General features: G+C 39.4%; 1 protein-coding gene across 1 annotated transcript in view; it reads right to left on the minus strand.

Moving 5' to 3' along the window:
• The window catches only part of CDK1 (cyclin dependent kinase 1), a 32,803-nt gene extending 9,175 nt beyond the window's left edge, over positions 1 to 23,628 (minus strand). Inside the window, exons 1-8 of the mRNA XM_053692251.1 lie at positions 23,455 to 23,628; positions 22,229 to 22,300; positions 22,096 to 22,156; positions 20,172 to 20,328; positions 18,211 to 18,334; positions 7,753 to 7,923; positions 6,233 to 6,396; positions 1,367 to 1,508 (exon numbers count right to left, since the gene is read on the minus strand). Of these exons, the coding sequence (XP_053548226.1) occupies positions 1,367 to 1,508; positions 6,233 to 6,396; positions 7,753 to 7,923; positions 18,211 to 18,334; positions 20,172 to 20,328; positions 22,096 to 22,132 (795 nt within the window). The 5' untranslated portion in view covers positions 22,133 to 22,156; positions 22,229 to 22,300; positions 23,455 to 23,628. The remainder of the gene's footprint in view (positions 1 to 1,366; positions 1,509 to 6,232; positions 6,397 to 7,752; positions 7,924 to 18,210; positions 18,335 to 20,171; positions 20,329 to 22,095; positions 22,157 to 22,228; positions 22,301 to 23,454) is intronic.
• Positions 23,629 to 23,852: the final 224 nt, after the last annotated feature.

Below are 23,852 nucleotides of genomic sequence, written 5' to 3' on the forward strand. Positions count from 1 at the left end.
TCAATACATGGACAGAAAGAAACAGGTGGTTCCACATTAACATCCAAACATAAAGGAACAAGTGACATCTTGCAAGGCCTCTTGATCCATGCTGATCACTATATATAAATTAAAACTCCAAATGAATTAAAAAAAAAAAAAAAAAAAAAAAAAAAAAAAAGTGTTACTGTGGCTTTAAACTCAAAACGGTAACTTTTTTACCCAGTTATGCCATATAACATTTATACTGACACCCATACACCTCAGCAATTCTGCTGAGGCGCCTACCTGCCAATCGGATTTACTATCCCCTCGTTTCTGGATCAATCCGTTAACTCAGCGACACCATCCTGATCAAGAACCGCCTGCTTATATGTAGAAAACCGTGCAGTTCTAGTGAAAGAAAAAAAAAATACGCTCCTCAGCTGCTTCTGGTAAGGAAGATGCGACTTGCGTAGATACAGAAAGCGTGCAAACTAGATAGCCCCGCCCATTGTGGGCGTTACTGCTCTGTGTCTCCCAAACGGCTTATTTTACTTTTAAAACGTTGGGGGGAAAAAAAAAAAAACAACAAATATTTTTCAATATGAGCTTAACTCCCAGCCCCACTGCCTGCAATTATGGATGTTAGAATACTCTCTATATGAAGAGAGAGTAATGTCCCAAACACACAGAGCCCCAGTCAACTGAGCCTTGTATGTTATCAGTTTATTGAATAATAAAAGTGCCCACTCTTTCTGAGATTTTTATTTCTTGTCCCCAGAATAAAAAGGTAGTACTATCATTGCGTCTGCCTGACAGCAAAGGCAGCTCACAGGCTTGAGAGGTCCTATCCCTCACATCGACCTGTGGAGAAATAAGGGAGTAAATCTACCTCAGGCTATAGAAGATAGGGCAGCATACTAATATGGGAGGCGCAGTGAGAATTATGTCCCACAAGATCCCATTGCTTTAAAGTCACCAAAGCTCTAATGAAGAGACTGATATGGACTATGGCTACACCCCAGGACAAAGCAGCACAATCTTGCTTTACTTTAAAAATAATAAACTCTTGATTGAAGAATCTATACCAACACCTCACTTTACTACCTCCTATCACTAACGTGGGCAAAGAGAATGACTGTAGTGGGAGGGAAGGGAGGAGCTATTTAATAGCTCTGCTGTGGTGCTCTTTGCCACCTCTTGCTGACCAGGAAGTGAATATCCCAATAATTAAGATGATCTGTGGACTCATCGTGTCTTTAAAAAAAAAAAAAAAAAAAAAAAAAAAAAAAAGTATTTTACTAAATACAATGTAGCCCATTTTCACAGTTTTGCATGATGTTTAGCAAGCAAGAAAATTGCATGAGAGGGGTTAAAAAAATATAAAAAAAAATCTGGTACTTACAGAAAGCAAATCAAGTCCATCTTCATCAATGTTTTTGACACAGGACGACAAGCTGCCACCTTTCCATTTTGGGAAAGTGTTTTTATAGTCTTGCAAAGATTCTACCTCTGGCCAGACTTCATTGTTCGGTGTACCCAGGGCTCTACAAGATAAAGATGTTAAAGACATGTGACACACTAGTTCCAGATCTCTTCTGCAGCAGAGCCGATAATTCCAAATTCTACACAGACTCAGTCTTATAAAAATCAGGTTGAGCTACAGCATATAATGCAGAATCTTTCATGAGTGATGTAGCCAAAATGGCTAGAAAAAGGTCAATTGAAGTGTTCATGGGTTCATTTTATTTACATAGAAGCATTTTTGTAATAACACTTCCATTAGACAAAATGCTTCTAATAAAAGTTAGTGTTTCTCAGTGGCATATGCACATATCCTGTTAGTGCCTGTGCACCATTACTCAACACAATGCCTGCCCAGAGACCTGGCTGCTGTGTGTATTGTGTCAGTGAAGATTCCATGTGTTTCATACAAGCCCCTGCTGACTGAGGTGGTCCCACCCGCTCTATATGTATGTCTGAGGCACGCACCCATGGAGCAATTTTTTCTGCACATGCGTTAATCACACATACTATGTCCGGGATTCTTAAAGCACAACATAGTATTCAATGTGTGCTATAGAGCATGCGCGTTGTGTGAACATGCATCGCTTCTGAATCGGGAGAAAAATGTACCAACGCATGCGCAGAAGAAGCGCATGACTTATCTAAAAAGGGGTTGAACGGCCTGGGGGGTGGGAGGGAAGCAGATTCGCAATAGTTGCTGTCAATCATTGTAATGGAGAGAGTCAATATGGCGGGTGGAGAGAGTCAATATGGCGGGCAGAGAAAGCACGGAACGAAAAGAAAAAAACCCAACTGTTTATACAATTTGGAAAATCAAATTAAAGTACCCCTAATTTGAATTGATTACATAATTTAGTTGACTATAGGTGACTTTACATTCACTTTAAGCGAATTGAAAATTAGTATGCTCTACTTGAATCAGGCAAAAATGTAAATCTTTGGGTTGTATGTCCCTTTAATATACTGCTAGTAATGAAAGAAAATTCATCTTAACTAAACATAAAACCAGAAAAGGAAATTTATGCTTACCTGATAAATTGATTTCTTCTATGATACGAGTGCACTGATTCATCCTTTACTTGTGGGATATTATCCTCCTGCTAACAGGAAGTGGCAAAGAGCACCACAGCAGAGCTGTCTATATAGCTCCTCCCTTGACTCCACCCCCCAGTCATTCGACCGAAGGTATAGGAAGAAAAAGGAGAAACTAAAGATGCAGAGGTGACTGAAGTTTTAAAACCAAAAAATATAATCTGTCTTAAATTGACAGGGCGGGCCGTGGACTCATCGTATCAAAGAAAATCAGGTAAGCATAAATTTCCTTTTCTTCTATAAGATACGACAAGTCCATGGATTCATCCTTTACTTGTGGGATACAATACCAAAGCTACAGGACACTGATGAACGGGAGGGACAAGACAGATGTGGAAGCCACCGCTCTAGTAGAATGAGCTGTAATTTTTTCAGGAGGCTGCTGTCCAGCAGTCTCGTATGCCAAAACGGATGATGCTTTTCAGCCAAAGAGGTAGCTGTAGCTTTTTGACCTCTACACTTTCCAGAATAGGCAACAAACAGAAGAAGATGTTTGACGGAAGTCCTTGGTCGCTTGCAAGTAAAACTTCAAGGCACGAACCACGTCCAAGTTATGTAACAGACGCTCCTTAGAAGGGTTAGGACACAGAGAAGGAACAACAATTTCCCAATTAATATTTTTATTTGAAACAACCTTAGGAAGGAATCCAGGTTTAGTACGCAAAACCACCTTATTAGAATGGAATATAAGATAAGGCGAGTCGCATTGTAACGCAGATAGCTCAGAAACTCTGAGCAGAAGAGATAGATACTAAAAACAGAACTTTCCAAGATAGAAGTTTAATATCTATGGAATGCATGGGTTCAAAAAGAACCCCTTGAAGAACATTTAGAATTAAATTCAAACTCCATGGCGGAGCAACAGGTTTAAACACAGGCTTAAGTCTAACCAAAGCCTGACAAAACGACTGAACGTCTGGGACATCTGCCAGACGCTTGTGTAGTAAGATTGACAAAGCAGAAATCTGTCCCTTTAAGGAACTAGCTGATAACCCCTTCTCCAATCCTTCTTGGAGAACGGACAAAATCCTAGGAATCCTGATCTTACTCCATGAGTAGCCTCTGGATTCGCACCAATAAAGATATTTACGCCATATCTTATGATAAATTTTCCTAGTGACAGGCTTTCGAGCCTGAATCAAGGTATCAATGACCGAATCAGAGAATCCCCGCTTAGATAAAAATCAAGCTTTCAATCTCCAGGCAGTCAGCTGCAGAGAAACTAGATTTGGATGTTGGAACGGACCCTGAATGAGGAGGTCCTGTCTCAGTGGCAGGTTCCACGGTGGCAAAGATGACATTTCCACCAGGTCTGCATACCAAGTCCTGCGTGGCCACGCAGGCGCTATCAAGATTACCGAAGCCCTCTCCTGTTTGATTCTGGCAATCAGACGAGGTAGGAGAGGAAAAGGAGGAAACACATAAGCCAGGTTGAACGACCACGGTACTGATAGAGCATCTATCAGTACTGCTTGAGGATCCCTTGACCTGTACCCGTAACAAGGAAGTTTGGCATTCTGACAAGATGCCATCAGTTCCAATGCTGGTGTGCCCCATTGATGAATCAATTGTGCAAACACCTCCGAGTGGAGTTCCCAATCCCCAGGATGAAAAGTGACGACTTAGAAAATCCGCTCCCCAGTTCTCCACTCCTGGGATATATATTGCTGATAGATGGCAAGAGTGAGTCTCTGCCCATCAAATTATTTTGGAAACCTCTATCATTGCTAGAGAACTTTGTTCCCTCTTGATGATTGATGTATGCTACAGTCGTGAGCTGTTGAATATCGCTCTCAGTTCTAGGATATTTATTGGTAGTAGGGACTCCCGAGTCCACACACCCTGAGCCTTCAGGGAATTCAAGACTGCACCCCAGCCCAAGAGGCTGGCGTCCGTCATCACTATGACCCATGCTGGCCTGCGGAAGCACATTCCCTGGGACAGATGATCCTGTGACAACCACCAAAGAGTCTCTGGATCCAGATTTATCCGCGGAGATAAATCCGCATAATCTCCATTCCACTGTCTGAGCATGCACAGTTGCAGTGGTCTGAGATGTAAGCGAGCAAACGGAACTATGTCCATTGCCGCTACCATTAGTCTAATTACCTCCATACACTGAGCCACTGATGGCCGAGGAATGGAATGAAGTGCTCGGCAAGTGGTTAAGATCTTTGATTTTCTGACCTCCGTCAGAAAAATTCTCATGTCTACCGAGTGAGTTCCTAGGAATAGAACTATTGTCAGAGGAACAAGTGAACTTTTTTTTTTTTATATTCACCTTCCACCCGTGAGTTCTTAGAAAAGCCAACACGATGTCGGTGTGAGATTTGGCTAGATGGTAAGTTGACGCCTGAATCAAAATATCGTCCAGATAGGGCGCCACTGCTATGCCCCACGGCCTTAGAACCGCCAGAAGGGACCCTAGCACCTTTGTGAAAATTCTGGGAGCTGTCGCCAACCCAAAGGGAAGAGCCACAAACTGGTAATGTTTGTCCAGGAATGCGAACCTGAGGAACTGGTGATTATCTTTGTGGATAGGAATGTGAAGATATGCATCCTTCAAATCCACGGTGGTCATATATTGACCCTCCTGGATCATTGGTAAAATTGTCCGAATGGTCTCCATCTTGAAGGATGGGACTGAGAAATTTGTTTAGAGTTTTGAGATCTAAAATCGGTCTGAAGGTTCCCTCTTTTTTGGGAACCACGAACAGATTGGATTAAAACACCTGGCCCCGTTCTACTTTTGGAACTGGGCAGATTACACCCATGGTATATAGGTCCTCTACACAGCGTAAGAATGCCTCTTTGTCTGGTTTACAGACAAACGTGAAAGATGAAATCTCCCCCTTGGGAAAGAATCTTTGAATTCTAGACGATACCCCCCTGGGTCACGATTTCTAATGCACAGGAATCCTGAACGTCTCTTGCCTGAGCGAAGAGAGAAAGTCTGCCCCCTACTAGATCCGGTCCCGGATCGGGGGCTGCCCCTTCATGCTGTCTTGGTAGCAGCAGCGGGCTTCTTGGCCTGTTTACCTTTATTCCAGGTCTGGTTAGGTCTCCAGACTGACTTGGATTGTGCAAAATTCCCCTCCTGCTTCGTGGCGGAGGAGGAAGTAGAGGGTCCACTGAAGAAAATAAAAACTAACATTTTATCACCTCTTTCACTTTACCCTTCCTATTACTTAGAGTAGGCAAAGAGAATGACTGGGGGGGGTGGAGCTATATAGACAGCTCTGCTGTGGTGTTCTTTGCCACTTCATGTTAGCAGGAGGATAATATCCCACAAGTAAAGGATGAATCCGTGGACTCGTATCTTATAGAAGAAATGTTTTTTTTCCATGATTCAAATAGACCACCATTTTAAACATGTGCCATTTAGTTCAATTATTAAATTTTGTTTTGTTATCCTTTATTGAAAAGCAGGAAGGAAAGTTCGGGAGTGTGCACGTATCTACAGTACAATATGGCAGCAGTTTTTCAACAATGTTATACATTAGCAAGAGCAGTAGATGGCAGCACTATTTCCTGTCATTTAGTGCTCCACACGTGCACACTACCTATCTAGATATCTTTTCCATCAAGAGAAACCCTGCAAATTTGCTAGTAGAAGTTGGAAGCTTGGAGAAAAAAAAAAAAAAATATATACCTAAATATTCTGAAGAGCTGGTCAATTTCAGAGTCTCCATGAAAGAGAGGCTTCTTTGTGGCAATCTCTGCAAATATAGTTCCAATGCTCCACACATCAACTGGCGTGGAATATCGTACAGCTCCTAGTAGAACTTCAGGTGCTCTGTACCATAAAGTCACCACCTAAATACACACAAGCAAATTATTAGATCACTAGATTATTAGACCTCTTAAACAAGTTAATTCAATTCTAAACAACCTCTGAACTAACCACTGCATTGCTGGTAGAGATAAATGGCGAGTGCTTATAAAGGTTATGTATATACATTGTAAAAGTGGTATAACCAAAATAAATGTCCATGGGTCTTGTAAAGACCCTTATCTAATATAACCCATTAATGTTAAAGGGATATGAAACCAATTTTTTTTCTTTCATGATTCAAACAGAGCATGTGATTTTAAACAACTTTCCAATTGAATTATTTTATCTAATTTGTTATCTTCTCTTGGCATCCATTGTTAAAAAGTATAAATAAGTTGGCTCAGGAGCTGCTTATTGGTGGCTGCACATATATGCCTTAAGCTATTGGCTCACCCAGTGTGTTAACTAGCTCCCAGTAGTATATTGCCGATTCTTCAAATGCCAACAGAATGAATCAAAATTAGACGAGAGTTAAATTGGAAAGTTGTTTAAAGTTATGCTCTGAATCATGGAAGAAAAAAAAAAAAAAAAAATTGGTTTCATGTCCCTTTAAGTACATTCCACAATCAGACAGTACATATATATGCAGAAATGAACAAGAGAAAGTAGTAAAGAGCACGAGAAAAATATCCACACTCATGTCTCATTCACTTCATTTGTATGTCGTAGGGATATGTCCCTAGTTAAAAGGACACTGAACCCAAATTTTCTCTTTTGTGATTCAGATAGAGCATGCAATTTTAAGCAACCTTCTAATTTACTCCTATTATCAAATTGTCTTCAATCTCTTGGTATCTTTATTTGAAATGCAAGAATGCAAGTTGAGATGCCGGCCTATTTTTGATGAACAACCTGAGTTGTTCTTGCTGATTGGTGGATAAATTCATTCACCAATAAACAAGTGCTATCCAGAGTTCTGAACCAAATATATAGCTTAGATGCCTTCTTTTTCAAATAAAGATAGCAAGAGAAAAGGAAAAAGTTAATAGGAGTCAATTAGAAAGTTGCTTAAAATTGCATGCTCTATCCAAATCCTGAAAGAAAAAAAAAAAAATTGGGTTCAGTGTCCCTTTAATGGAAAATAGTTGGTAGGTGGGGGGGCGCAACAAAAAAAACATACAAGGTTTGTAATATTTACCAAGGTAAATGATGATATCCAAAAATACAATAAATGCACCTTACACTAGATTACATATACTTAAATCTTAGTATTTTTAACTTCAGAAACCCTCAATACTACAATTAAAGCTGCATAAATCATTTTATCTACATTTTTGAAGAATCTTTCATATCTATACAAAAATATCAAACTTAAATGTATAAAGTAAGTTAATTACCTCATGTGTATACACTCTAACAGGGATCCCAAAAGCTCTAGCCAAACCAAAGTCAGCCAACTTGATAACTCCTTTGCTGTCTATTAATAAATTCTGAGGCTTCAAGTCCCTGTGCAATACACGTCTTGCATGGCAAAATACAATGCCTTGTAGAATCTGATACAAGTAACTCTAAAGAGGGGTGAAAAAAAAAAAAAGTTACATTATGAAAAACCCATACAAAAGTATTTTGATCAGTGTTTAGTTGTAGGAATGGACACATCAATGTCATGGCCCAAAGTTGCTCTTAAAGTGATGGTAAATCCTAGCATTTGTGAAACACTAGGATTTACCAGTACAATCAAGGGGACTTTGCCTAGAAGTATAAAATAAAATCATGCTGAACGTTCCTTTGTTTGAAGGGGTCGCTGCACTGAGCTCCTCTGGTAGCCCACGGCAGAACGCTACTTAGCAGAGAGGCGACGTTTCCACCTCTTAGCCAATAGATGTGTGGGATATCCAACTTGGCACCAGTTGGCCGGCACAGCTATTGGCTAAGAGGTGGAAACGTCACCTCTCAGCAAAGTACTGTTCTGCCTTAGCAGTTCAGCGAACGCTGCAAACAAATAAAAGGAGCTTTCAGCATGAAGTATTTTATACTTCATGACTGAAAGTCCCCTTTATTTGTTCCAATGGTAAATCCTATTGTTAGGATTTAACATCACTTTACCACGCATCAGCTTTTTTCTTTTAAAAACTTTCCTTGGTAAAAAGATGTAAATGCAGTGCAGATCCTCAAGAGCTAATGAAGTTGCACTTAAGGGACAGCTTACTTGATTATTTGTTGTTTAAAATAACGATAGAAAACACTTACTACCCATTCCCCAGCTTTGAATAACATAGTTATACTAATATACTTTTAACCTCTAAGTTTGCCTGTTTCTAAGCCCCTCCAGGCCGCCTCTTATCTTCATGCTTTTTAAATCTTGAACAGCCAGACAATGCTAGTTCGTGTGTGCCATTCTAACATTGTTCTTACACACGTGAGAATAAGAATTGTTATACAAGAACCAGCACTGCTTGCCTAAAATGCAAGATTGTAAAAAGCTAAAGGCAGGATAAGGAGCAGTCTGCAGAGGCTTAGATACAAGGTAATCACAGAGGTAAAAAGTATAATATAACCGTGTTGGTTATGAAAAAAAAAAAAAAGTGTATCTATCCTTTCACCCAATCATTTTCAAGTAGATTGTACCTTTAGATTAAAAAGGACAGTCGAGTCCAAAAAAATATATATATATATTTTTTAAATAAATCAGGATTCAGATAGGGCATGTCATTTTAAAACAAATTTCCAATTTATTTTTATCACCAATTTTGCTTTGTTCTCTTGGTATTCTTAGTTGAAAGCTAAACCTAGGAGGTTCATATGCTAATTTCTTAGACCTTAAAGGCCACCTCTAATCTAAATGCATTTTGATAGTTTTCCACCACTAGAGGGCATTAGTTCATGTGTTTCATATGGAAAACATTGAGCTCATGCACGTGAATTTACCATGGAGACAGCTCTTATTGGCTAAACTGCAAGTCTGTCAAAAGAACTGATATAAGGGGGCAGTCTGCTGAGGCTTAGATACAAGGCAATTGCAGAGGTAAAACGTGTATAATTATAACTGCTGGTTATGCAAAAATGGGGAATTGGTAATTAAGGGATTAATTATTTTTAAACAAAAATTCTGGTGTTGACTGTTCCTTTAATACCCCTTAAATTATATGACAGCTAAGTGAGACAGACACCAAGCATTTTAAATTACAATTGTGCATAGTACAACACTGCAATGTTTGTCATTTATTTTGCCCTCATTTCCCTGCAATTTAAGTCTGAAAATTCTGACTTTTTGCAGTACCGAAAATTGAAAGCACAGCAGGCTTCACATGCCTAACCTTGCCATATCATCTGTCCAGTTTGCAGCTTATCCTATTTCTGCTAAAACAATGACAAAAAGAAAAATGTATGCTTAACTGATAACTTTATTTTTTTGACACGATGAGTCCACGGATCATCTTAATTACTAATGGGATATTCACCTCTTGGTCAGCAGGAGGCAGCAAAGAGCACCACAGCAGAGCTGTTAAATAGCTCTTCGCTTCCCTCCCACTCCAGTCATTCGACCGAAGTTAGGAAGAGAAAGGAAAAGCCAAGGTGCAGGGGTGCCTGAAGTTTACATAACCCACAACCTGTCTAAAAGAAACAGGACGGGCCGTGGACTCATCGTGTAAAAATAAAAAAATAAAAAAATAAACAAAACACTATCAGGTAAGCATAAATTCTCTTTTCTTTTTTAAGACACGATGAGTCCACGGATCATCTTAATTACTTATGGGATTCAATACCCAGGCTAGAGTACACAGATGATATGGGAGGGACATGACAGGGAACTAAACGGAAGGCACCACTGCTTGAAGAACCTTTCTCCCAAAAGTGGCCTCAGCTGAGGCAAAATTGTCAAATTTGTAAAAAACTGAAAAAGTGTGAAGAGAAGGCCAAGTTGCAGCCTTGCAAATTCCCACAGAAGCCTCATTTTTGAATGCCCATGATGAAGCAGCAGCCCTTGTGGAGTGAGCCACAACTCTGGAGGCTGCTGTCCAGCAATCTCATATGCAAAACGTATGATACTCTTCAGCCAAAAATAAATAAGTAGCCGTAGCTTTCTGTCCCTTACGTTTTCCTGAGAAAATTAGTCGCCTGCAGGTAAAACTTTAAAGCACGGACCACGTCCAAATTGTGTAGAAGTCTTTCCTTCTGAGAAGGATTAGGACACAAAGGAGGAACAACAATCTCCTGATTAATGTTCCGAACAGAAACTACTTTAAGAAGAAATCCTAATTTAGTACGTAAAACAACCTTATCTGAATAGAAAATCAGGTAAGGAGACTAATGCCGAGAGCTCTGACACTACGAGCAGAAGAAATTACAAGAAACAACTTTCCAAGATAATAACTTAATCTCTAAAGAATGCATAGGCTCAAACGGAGCCCCTTGCAGAACTTTGAGAACTAGATTAAGACTCCATGGAGGAGTAACTGGTTTGAACACCGGCCTGATCCTGACCAAGGCCTGACAAAAGAATTGTACATCTGGGACATCCGCCAGACGTTTGTATAACAAAATAGATAAGGCCAAGATTTGACCCTTTAGGGAACTAGTCAATAAACCCTTCTCTAAACCCTCTTGGAGGAGACAAAATTCTAGGAATCCTAACTCTACTCCATGAGTAGCCCTTGGATTCACACCAACGAAGATATTTACGCCATCTTTTATAGTAAATCTTTCTAGTCACAGGCTTACGAGCCTGAATCATGGTCTCTATGACAGTCAGAAAAACCCCGCTTGGACACAATTAAGCATTCAATCTCCAAGCAGTCCGCTTCAGAGAAACTAGATTTGGGTGAAGGAATGGTCCTTGAATCAGAAGGTCCTTCCTCAACGGAAGTCTCTAAGGTGGCAGAGATGACATGTCCACCAGATCTGCATACCAAATCCTGTGAGGCCAAGCCGGAGCAATAATCAGACGCCCTCTCCTGCTTGACTCTAGCAATGACCCGAGGAAGAAGCGCAAACGGAGGAAATAAGTAGGCTAGGCTGAAGGTCCAAGGAACCGCCAGAGCATCTATCAGTTCCGCCTGGGGTTCCCTGGACCTCAACCCGTATCTCGGGAGCTTGACATTCTGTCGAGATGCCATGAGATCCAACTCTGGCCTACCCCATTTGAGAATCAGGCGCTGGAGAACACTTCCGGATGGAGTTCCCACTCTCCCAGATGAAAAGTCTGCCTGCTCAGAAAGTCCGCCTCCCAGTTGTCCACCCCTGGGATGTGGATCGCCGACAAGAATGGGCCTCCACCCACCGAATTATCTTGGCTACCTCGGTCATCGCTAAGGAACTCCTAGTTCCTCCCTAATGATTGATGTAAGCCACTGAAGTTATGTTGTCCGACTGGAATCTGATAAACTGGGCCGAAGCTGAGGCCAGGTCAGAAGAGCATTGAATATCGCTCTGTTCCAGGATGTTTATAAGAACATGCTCCGCCCGCGTCCACACTCCCTTTGTGGAGCCTTTAGGGAACCCCAGACAGCTCCCCACCCTAGAAGGCTGGCGTCTTGTCACAATCACTCAGGACAGTCTGCGAAAAGCAGGTTCCCTGGGATAGATGATCCAGAGACAACCACCATTGAATGAGTCCCTCGTCTCCTGTTCCAGGGTTATTCGAGGAGACAAGTCTGCATAATCTCCATTCCATTGCCTGAGCATGCTTAACTGCAGAGGTCTGAGGTGGAACCGAGCAAACGGGATGATGTCCATTGCTGCCACCATCAGCCCGATTACTTCACTCCTCTGCCGTCTGTGGCCCAGTGCATGGGACTGAAGGGCTAGACAAGTATCGATAATCTGATTTATTGACTTCCGTCAGAAAAATCCTCATAGATATAGAATATATTAGAGTTCCCAAGAAAGTCACCCTTGTATTTGGGACTAAGGAACTCTTTTCCAAATTTACCTTCCACCCGTGAGCTCTCAGGAAGAATAGCACCATGTTGGTATGGGATCTTGCTTGTTGAAAAGATGGCGCCTGGATTAGAATATCGTCCAGATAAGGCGCCACCGCAACGGCCCGTGGCCTTAGAACTGCTAGTAGAGACCCCAGAACCATTGTGAAAATTCTGGGTGCCGTGGCCAGACGAAAAGGAGGAGCCACGAAATCGAAGTGTTTGTCTAGAAAAGCAAACCTCAGGAACCTGTGATCTGTGGATAGGAACATGTAGATATACATCCTTTAAATCCACCGTTGTCATAAATTGACCCTCCTGGATCAATGGAAGAATGGTACGAATACTTTCCATCTTGAATGACGAAACCCTGAGAAACTTTACTCTTGAGGTCTAAAATTGGTCTGAAGGTTCCCCTCCTTTTTGGGAACCACAAACCGAGTTGAATAAAAACCCTGCCCCTGTACTGGAACAATGACTCCCAGGGTGGAGAGGTCTCCTACACAATGTAAGAACGCCTCTTATCTGGTCTGCAGATAATCTTGAAAGAAGAAACCTGCCTCTGGGAGGAAAATTTTTGAACTCCAATTTGTATCCCTGAGACTATTTCTACTGCCCAGGGATCCTGAACGTCCCGAACCCAAGCATGAATGAAGGAGGAAAGTCTGCCCCCTACCAGATCCGGTCCCGGATCGGGGGCATGCCCTTCATACCGTTTTGGATTCATCAGCAGGCTTCTTGGATTGCTTACCCTTGTTCTAAGACTGGTTGGGTCTTCATGTGGGCTTAGATTGTTCCTGCTTAGTGGAGGAAAAGGAAGAATTTCCCTTGAAATTCCGAAAGGAACGAAAATTACCGTCTTTTTTTTTGCTTCTCTTATCCTGAGGGAGATGACCCTTACCTCCAGTGATATCAGAGATAATTTCCGTCAGGCCAGGTCCAAACAAGGTATTCCCCTTATAAGGAATCGCTAGAAGCTTAGACACGTCCGCAGACCAAGGCTTTAACCATAGGGCTCTGCGGGCTAGGACAGAGAAACCCGAACTCTTAGCTGCCAGTTTAATAATGTGAAGGGAAGCGTCCGTAAAACACATTAGCTAACTTCAAAGCTTTAATCCCGTCTTGGATTTCCTCCAAGGAAGTCTGTCCTCAGAGCATCAAACCAATATGCTGCCGCACTAGTGACAGTAGCAATGCATGCAGCTGGCTGCAATAGCAGACCCTGATGAACAAATCTTTTTAAGTAAACCCTCTAGTTTCTTGTCCATAGGATCCTTGAAAGCACAACTATCCTCTGTCCAATTTACTAGACTTCGTAGGGACAACCACTACCGTGGAGTCCCAGTTGTCTAAAGTAACCAAAACCTCCCTAACAGGCGGAGGTGTTCTAGTTTAAATCTAAAATATACTACCTCTGAGTCCAAAGGCAATACGCATTCTGAATCTGAGATTTCACCCTCAGAAAATACAGCGGTACCCTCCTCTTCTTGACCTTGGGAAGATACCTCCGAAATTGCCACAACAGTGTTAGAACTTATAAAATGTCTGGTTTTCCTCTTACGTTTGCCCTGCAAAATTGGGAAGACAATGTATCAGAAATTGTAGAAGACATGAGAGAAGCTATGTCTTTTAAAAAGTAACTCCAAGCGGGTGCAGGGCACTGCTAAGTGCGGGCTGTAAGCTTTGGGACGCTTGGGAGAAAGCTGCGGTATATCTTGACCCTCATCATTAGACTCTTGGACAGCATCCGCTTTTGAAAAAGCATTGCTTAGAAAAAAAATCTTTTCCCTATAACTTAAAGTCCTCTCAATAATGTGGGACGAAAGTGATTGGTGGTTCCACATTAGCCTCCAAACACAAGGAGTAAGAAACGTTTTGTAAGGCCCCTTGGGCCATACTTGTTCACAATTTATCCTTTAATCAAATAAAATCTTAAACTCAAGACGTTACTGTCTCTTTAAATTCAAAGTGACTTTATGTTAAGTCCTACAAAAAAAAAAGTACTCTTTATACCAGTATAAGGCCCAAAAAAAGAAAAAAAAACACCCCCTGCACACAGCAATCGAGGCGCTCCTACCTGACCGGAAAAAAAACGGGGGGTCTGTATCCGCTCAGCACTGCAGAAGATCTATGAACGCTACAGCAGAATATTTCCTCACGCTATATGCGTCTCTAGACAGCATCACAGGAAAAAAAAAAAAAATTTATAATAGATTAGTAACTTCCTAACCGAAGCGCAAGTAGAAGTTGGCGCGAACACGAAACCCCGGCCCATCGTGGGCGTTCATATCTGTAAGTAAAAGCTCTGTTCCCTATTTAACCCATCATTGAGCAAGGATACCTCTATTTCCAGTGTGAACCACCAAGCGAGGATACCTTGATTTACAGTGTGAAACCACCAAGCAATGATCCCCAGCTCCAATGCCTGCACATAAATGCTGTCCTCCAATGCTCTCCACACTAGGAGGGTTTTTAATGTCCTAATAAAAGTGCTTCTAGGACTCCTATTGCACTTTAATAATGGCGTGCTAACTCCTTCCTGGGTCCCCCACAGAAAATATATAAACTAACACTTACCTTAACTTCTGCCTGACAGCTAGGCAGCTCACAGGCTTAAGAGGTCCTCTCCCTCCCATTGGCCTGTGGAGAAAAAGCATGCTAAGTAATCTTCGCCTCAGACTAAGGCATACAGAGCAGCAAGAATATATGGGAGGCGCAGTGAGAATTATGTCCCACAAGTTCCCATTGCTCTAAAGCCACCAAAGCTCTACTGAGAGACTGATATGGACTACGGGTACACCCTAGAACAAAGCAGCACAACCTTGCACTACTTTAACAATAATAAACTCTTGATTGAAGAATCTAATCTAACACCTCACTTTACCACTTCCTATCACGAACGTAGGCAAAGAGAATGACTGGAGTGGGAGGGAAGAGAGGAGCTATTTAACAGCTCTGCTGTGGTGCTCTTTGCCGCCTCCTGCTGACCAGGAGGTGAATATCCCATTAGTAATTAAAATCCGTGGACTCATCGTGTCTTAAGAAACCTAGACTCAAATCATTCTGCTCTTACCGATGAGGAAAATAATGGGTAAAGTTTGAGCACAGAAAATAAAGTTTGCAGCAAGCCTCATCAAGGCTCTGCTGATAATCTAATGTAAGACTACAGAAAAATGTAATTAGGTGTTGACTGTCGCTTTAAAGCAACACTGTACTCAAATGTTCTATCCTTCAAATCAAATAAAAGCTCCATTTTTCCTCTACCTGAAAGAGCAAATTGCATAACGTTTAAAACAAATCTGATTTGTGTCTCCAGAAACTATTTAGGCAGAAATTAAGAATTGCATAGACAAACTTAGAAAGTGTACTCTCCAGAATCTATTTAAATGGCACACCACCCGGCTGATCTTTAAGGCTGCAAATGTTATTTTCATAATTAATCGGCCAATTATTTTTTTTTGACTAATCAGATGAAATTCCCCCCCCATTAAAAAAAAAAAAAAAAAAATCTGCAAACAAGGTGGGATATTTATCTTCATTTACTCTCCACCAATAAAAGGGGCCTCTTAAAGTAAGCCTGGACTTCGTTCTAACCAGTGTTAATTTCGTCGACTAAAACTAGACTAAAATGACTATAAAACTAAAGAAATTCTAATGACTAAAATACGACTAAAACAACATTTTAGTCAAAAGACTATGACTAAAACTAAATCAAAATGACATTAGTCAAAAGACTATGACTAAAACTAAATCAAAATTTGCTGACAAAAACATTTTATGCAAAGTGTTAATCAATCCCTATCCAATTACTGCTCTTTTGTAAAATGTACTAAACTTAATTTTATTAAATTTTAAGATAAAGACATGCTATATACCACAACAGTTAAATCTGTTAAATCTGTATTGCATGTTCAAATCTTAATACCATAAATAAAATCAGGTTAATAAACCTTTACTCCAGGACTATATAATTTGTTTGGAAGTTCTAGAGCAGTGATAATTTCGTTGCCGAAAATGTTTCGAATCTGTGATCAATTGATTCTTCCTATAGAAATAAGCATAACCCATGAGTATGGATTTAAGTTATGCTGTGCCTGTGCTATCTGCAGAAACATTTTGTTGTGTTGAGTAACTTGATACTTGTTTTAATTATTAACAGAGAACTGTTAAAAATTTTATATTGGGTAATATGTGCAATACAGTTTACAGTTTTGTTTTTTTTATATTTTAAAGTTGCACTTCTGTTTGTTTATGAAACTTGGTTTTATTTAATTTTAAGTTTAATAAAGATATATCACAACGGCTAAATATGTGTCTGTATTGAGGGTTTAAACCTTAATACCATAAATGATAACAGGTGTTTACTTCTGGAGTATATAATCAGTTTGCAAATTATAGAGAAATGCTTAAATAATGCATTACACTTTAACTAAACCCCTTAGATTTTAGTTGACTAAATCTCCAGTAGACTAAATCTCCAGTAGATTTTAGTCGACTAAATCTCCAGTAGATACTGGAGATTTAGTCGACTAAAATCTACTGGAGATTCAGTCGACTAAAACTAAAACAATTCAGATGACTAAAATACGACTAAAACTAAAATGGCATTTTAGTCAAAAGACTAAATTGAAATTTGTCGTCAAAATTAACACTGGTTCTAACAATGATTTTTTTAATATCTATATGCAATGGTAAATAAGCAGCATAAGGTTATGGAAAAAATATGTAGTCCGCTCTTAAAACACAGAGGTTGACTTTGGAACATATTACAATTAAGCCTTACACATTTCTCTATACAGTACATATAATCAGCAATAGCAAGCGATCCGCTAATTGTGCACATCAATTCAAATAACTCATCAATCTAGGGTGTAAATAACAAGCAAATCAAAAGTACCAAACCACATGATTTAATATAAACAATCCAAATGATGACTCCTATTATTCCTGGGTCGCACATAAGCCAGGAGTAGTTGTAAACTTATACTGTCCTGAAAGTGAAAAGTAAATGTCTCTAGAAGTCTTTTAGGCTAAGGGCATAACCATAAAACAAAATACCATGTGCAGGAGCTCGTTGTAGGGAAGTAGCTGGTGCCATGAACAGACCAACTAATTGGTTATGAGATTCGTTCACAACTATTTTCATTATCGATTAGATGCTGCAGCTCTACTGATCTTACTCAACAAGCGGTAATTACTTAGGACATGAAATCCAAATTTGCTCTTGTTCAAGATTCAGATAGAGCATACAAATTTTAAAACACGTTCCAATTTAGTTATTTTATTAAATTAGCTTAATACTCTTAGTATCCTTTATTGAAGGAGCAGCCAGTGATAAAGGCATATATGTGCAGCCACCAATAAGCAGCTAGCTTCCCAACTCTGAGTATACCTAGTTATGCTTTTCAAGAAGAAAACCAAGAGAACAAAGTAAATTGGGGTTATCTAATGTCTTCAAAGCAGAAGTTTCTAAGCAGAATTCATAGCACTAAGTGCTGCTCAGGCATTAGTGAGCTAGGCATGTCAGTAACTTCCTGGCAGCAGAATCACTAGTTAGGGAGTGAGGAGAAAACCCTCAGTAATTGGGGTATGGGACATAGATACACATATGCAGTGAAACCCTGCAAGATCCCCCCCCCCCCCCATTTTTAAGAAAGTTAGATGCAAAACAAGTAATGCTTATAAATTGCAAAGCTTAACATCCAAAGCTTTATTTAAAATGGCTCATAATTGTGTCTACTGTCCCTTTAAAGAGCTATAATCATTAGAGCATGTAAATTCTAAGACTATCGACCCTACACTACTGTGAAACCCCCTCCAAGCTAGAGAAAAGTATTCAATACACATAACATTTATATTACAACAAAATAAAAATCTTAACCACAAAACCAAATTTTATGCACCAAAATCTGCAGAAGTGAAAAAATGTATTACCTTAACAAGCATTGCATCTATATATTGCCCGCTTGGAATGGAATCCAAGTATTTCTTCAAGTCCATGGAAAGAAATTCAAATATAAGGTACAGCCGAGAGTCTTGCATTAGTACATCCAATAAGCTGGAAAATACATAAGACAGTTACATTTGGGAATAACGTGAAGCAATATACATTAGAGGGGCAGTAAAGTGTAAAAAAAAAAAAAAACAAAAAAAAAAAAAACAAAAAAAAACTATGATTTAGATAGAGCCTGCAATTTAAACTTTTCAATTTAATTCTAGTATCAGATTTGCTTTGTTCTCTTGGTGTCCTTTAAAGAAAAGCACAACTAGGTAGGCTCAAGAGCACCACTATTGGAAGCTAGCTGCCGATTGGTGTTTAGCTAGGTCCAAGTAGTGCATTGCTGACCTTGAAAGGATACAAAAAGAATGAAGCAAATGTAAAGTTACAAATCTGTTTAAAATCTTATGTTCCATCTGAATAAGACATTTTGGGTTTCTTGTCCCTTTAACGCTCGTTACATGAGCACTCATTTGTTTAGACATGCAAATAAGAGCTGGTCAAATCAATAAGAGGACATAGGTGGTAAGTTTTCCTCATTAGCGCTTGTAAAATCTAACGAAGCCCGAGATCTGAGCAATACACTTCTAAAAAGGGCCTATGAACGAGAGAAAGGTTTAAAAGGGACATTGAACCCAATTTTCTTCTTTCGTGAATCAGCTAAAAGCATGCAATTTTAAGCAACTTTCTAATTTACTCCTATTATCAATTGTTCTTCATTCTCTTGCTATCTTTATTTGAAAAAGAAGCCATCTAAGCTATTTTTCTGGTTTAGGACTCTGGAGAGCACTTGTTTATTGGTGGATGAATTTATCAACCAATCAGCAAAAACAACCCAGGTTGTTCACCAAAAATGTGCCGGCATCTAGACTTACATTCTTGCTATTCAAATAAAAATACCAAAAGAATGAAGAAAATTTGATAATAGGAGTAAATTAGAAAGTTGCTTAAAATTGCATGCTCTGAATCACAAAAGAAAAAATTTGGGTTCAGTGTCCCTTTAATTGGTTAATTCTGTTGCAAACAAGTTAGCAGCTTTATAAGCACTTTTGATGGTCAACTTGAATGAAAAACTATTTTATGGTTAAATATATTTTCAATTGCAGACAATTAAATATGTAAAGGAAGATGGGTGTACTGCAGCAACAGGCCAATGACCCGCTCATTTTAAGACTAATACACAAGAGTGGATGATATTATAGCACAATCATGAGCCCGGAAATCATTGTCTTGTTGCATCAATACTAATTTATTCATTTCCCCCTCTCCACATTATACCCTGGAATTGGGGAGTTTGTTTTCTGCAACTGAAATAGTATGAGGAGTGCAAGTAAAGCTACCAGCACAACAATTTTTCCCCTCAAGTTCATGTGCCCCTTTGTTTTGCAATTTGAAGAAGCAGGTTTTAATTTTAAAGTTAAGTATTTTAGTATGGCCATATTGAACAACTTGTTTGTACAGCACAAATATATAAATAAGGGAATCCAGTTCTGAACCATATTTTAAAGGGGGCATATATAAATGGAATTTACATCATAATAGTGAAATAACACAAGCCAATTAAAACTTTAGGAAACATGACAGGTTTTTTTTTTACCTCCAGGTGCAACCTCAGAAAAGCATAGCAACACCCCCCCCCCAAAGACTTTCTGCTGACAATAATACACATTGTATACAATTTAAGCCCCTTCCATATCTTGCAGCCGACTCCTCCCTCCATGCCGAAAAGTAAAGGGCTGAGCTAATAGCCTAACTTCCAGGCTGAGCTGAACTCCGCTTGCCTGCCCCTGTGACCCAGACATCACCATCGTCAGAGTATGCAGGTTCTGACCACCGATGCCCATTGACCAAGCTCTCCGGAGGTGTATAAAGGATTGTACAATAAAGATTTACATACCACACAATATTTGGATGCTGAAGTTCTTTTAAAAGAGAAATTTCTCTGATTGCTGTACTAGGTACACCCTCCTCTTCATTTTCTAACCGAATTTTCTTCATTGCCACTACTTGACCAGTGGCTTTATGACGACCTTTATATACAACACCATAGGTACCTGAGGAGAGAAGTCACTTTATAAAATTCCATTCATTTTTTAAGTTCTCTATGTAAACTAGTTAGTCTTCATAAGCAAAGATCACATTAATAAAACCAAACAATGCTGCCTTCTCACTCAGATAAACTGATATTTATGAAAAGTCAAATGCAACACCAGCACCACTATTTATAAGAATTAAAAATTATTAAAAGCACATTGAAAACCCCAGTTACATTCCTGACTTTCTAAAAAACATAGAATGAAGACATGAAAGGTTATAAAAACCTTTGATTGTGGATAGTTCTTACAGACTACTTTCAAATCTGTTTCATGCTTTGGAAAAGTGTTACACCCCATCTTTAAATCATTCATGTATCAGACATTAAAAGGCAATCCAGGGAAATAGTCTGAACATATCGGAAAAACGTAAAATTAATTTTCAAGTAAATATGTTCAAGAAAAGAGCGAAAGAACTTTGAGGAGTTAGAACATTCTCCTATTAGTGATACAATCTGTACCTAACTAAAGTCAGATTAGCACGCTACCGATTAGCTTAGCAGCAGTTCCCACTCAGAACCATCAGTGTTTCTGATGGTCTCGTGCGGTTCTTTGCAGGGGTTAAATAGAGGTGCAAGGTTGCTAATCTTAACGATATGCGCTAACGAATTTGAGCATGTAATTTTTCAACCAAATACGCCATTTAAAAAAAAAAAATTCATGAAAGGATAATGTAGTGCCCCCCCTCAACACTAATAAAAATTCTATAGTATAATCTTAAGGGGACAGTCTACACGCATTTGCAAGCACCTTGTTTGGGATCATTGCGCTGCAGGCATCCTACTCAATACTGTGCCACCACCTCATGTAGGGCAAAAGTGATTATAGTATTGTTGGAAAAATTTCTTTATTTGGCAGCCCGAATACGGCCGCCAAAATCCTCCTACCGCTGCGTGTTTGTTTGAAATAGCACCCAGCAGTGTGTGTGTGAACGGACTGAACTTTAAGACACTAGGGCAGACACATTGCGCAAGCGCAAAACTACAACACGCGTCATGAATTTTACAAGTGAGAGCCTGATTGGATGCTACTTCAGAATAGAGATGCCCACAGATTCTCTGGAAAGAGTTTGCTGCCATCCTACATCGGCCAAATTTAAAAAATATTTTATAAAACAATTTTTTTCTTATGCCCTGCATGAGGTGGCACAGGACGGAGTGGGGTTCCCGCAGCACAATAATCCCAAACAAGGTGCTTGCAAACTTATGTAGACTGTCCCTTTAAGTTGTTTAATGTCTCTTTAATAACGGCAATAAAATAGTACAGAAGACTGATGTGAAAATGTTGACAAACAGGTTGAGCTTTTAAAAAAGGGACATATTGAATAGCATGCTCCAATTTGTTAGCCAATGTAATTTTAGCACTAGCAACCCCTGAGTTTAACCCCCGGCAAAGGGGTTTAACCGCTCAGGAGCTACAGCCAATCGTCAGCTGCCTGACCCAGCTATGCAACTGCCACTGTTGATTGACCCAGCGTCTGTCACATAGCATTACAGATTTGCTAGTGCTAAAACTACATGCTTTAATGAATCAGTGTAATTTTTGCACTATAAAGTTCTGTTAAGATAAAGGGCCACATTCAGATTTACTAAAAGAAATTAGCTTAAAATCACTTTAGTATTGGTTAAGATCCTTTGTACGCTGATGAAACATTAAGACGCATATTTTGTACTGGAGAGTTTATTCAAAGTAAATTTAGACATTTGCCTTATTTGTTTTAATACTTACCTTCCCCAATTTTTTCAATTTTGGTATACTCATCCATTTCTTGTGCTTTCCTGTGTAAACTCCTAAAAAAAGAAACCAATTAGACCTAGCGCCATCATATAATGAAAAAAAAATTAAAAATGCACTTGCATACCCTAGTAGACGTCTGTTTAAGAGGAAAGTAGACTGAAAGGTGTTATCTTCTGTTTGGCATCCCAGAGATTAACTGCAAATAAGATAACATATACATCTATATTAAAGATATTTCAACCACACATGCATGGGTCAAGCTTTTACCCATGGGAACAAAAGCATGTAGCCCACGCAAGTTAGCATTAGCAGAGACACACAGAAAGTAAAAAAGGTGGCCAGCTAGGCTATCTTAACTGTCATGTGACTTTATTCTGCAGGATCAAGCCACGTCAAATGCAGGACAAGGATAATGACAGTAGCTAATTGTTTAGCATAGGTAAGGTATCATATACACAGGTTAGAAACAAAAGTCGAAGTGTTATAACATTTCTATATATGGGAAATAAAAGCATATGTTTTTATCTAAAATGTACGCAAACACTTTTACACTTTAAAGGGCAATTATAATAAACATGACATGCTGATTTACTAGAGCATGTATTTTTTTTTTTAGACTAGAGACCTCTCAATACTGAGTTTAAACCCCACAATGGGGTTAAACACATAGTAGAAGTCCCACTTAGGATCTGCAGAGCATTGCCAGTTCCAAACAGAAACTGCCACTTGATCTAATCATCAGCACTAGAAGGAAACTGGAAATGTATTAAATATTGTATGCTCTATCAGAACCATGCAAGAATAATTTAGGGTTTTGTGTCCCTTTAACATCATGCAGTGTTCATGTAACCTATCCTTATCCTATCTAAACTGTACAAACTTGTAACATCTTAAAATAGTGTGAATTCCTTAATACAACATGGATGCATTCAAACTAAAAATAAGTACACAATGAAAGCACATACTGTGTATTTATTGTGTAACTCATGTACTCCCCCCACCTCCATCTAAAGCAATATGTGGCCCAGGGGCTGCATGCCATTGTAAAGCCCCAGTTTTATTCCAGAAAAATAAATCCACATGGCACTAAGCACACTGATTTTTGTTAGTGCAGAAGACAATAAATACTATAATGATTTACTACTATCTATAGCATTTAGCCAGTATATACTAAGCTATGGAAAGGAATCATTTCACCAGTTAATACGTTTTATTAAACAAGTTAACACGTCGATCTTTTATATTTCATTAACTTTAGTGTCATTCTGTGTCGCTACCTAGAAATAAATAAGCTGTTAAGGAAGTCACAATTACTAGAGCCTCTTGTAGGCCATGACAGCGCACACTTACCGAACGATACAAAGCATCTTATTTATCGGCTACAATTGTAGATTGCCTTTAAGAAACCAATAACGATTATTCACGTAATGTCTGTGATTAACGGAGCATTAAAAACTAGAACAAAAAACTACATTTACCGCAGACAACGACTTCCTTCTGCTAGAAGAACAGATCAGTAATGAAGGGATTTCAAACCTACCGCGCAAAGATGACAACATTTGGCCAATCAGAGACACAAGAGACATTCAAAGCGACCAATCATAGAGTACTAGTGATGACGGCGCCAAAGAAGCTCAAAAGAGCGCTGAGGTGGAAGCCGAAAGCGGCGATGTCAAAAAAAATTGTTTTACTGTTTTTACGTTGAGAAATAAATGTTACCATAGTGCGGTCGGGCTTTTTTTTTTAAA

Source organism: Bombina bombina, chromosome 9 (assembly GCF_027579735.1).
Source record: "Bombina bombina isolate aBomBom1 chromosome 9, aBomBom1.pri, whole genome shotgun sequence".
NCBI classification, from domain to species: domain Eukaryota; kingdom Metazoa; phylum Chordata; class Amphibia; order Anura; family Bombinatoridae; genus Bombina; species Bombina bombina.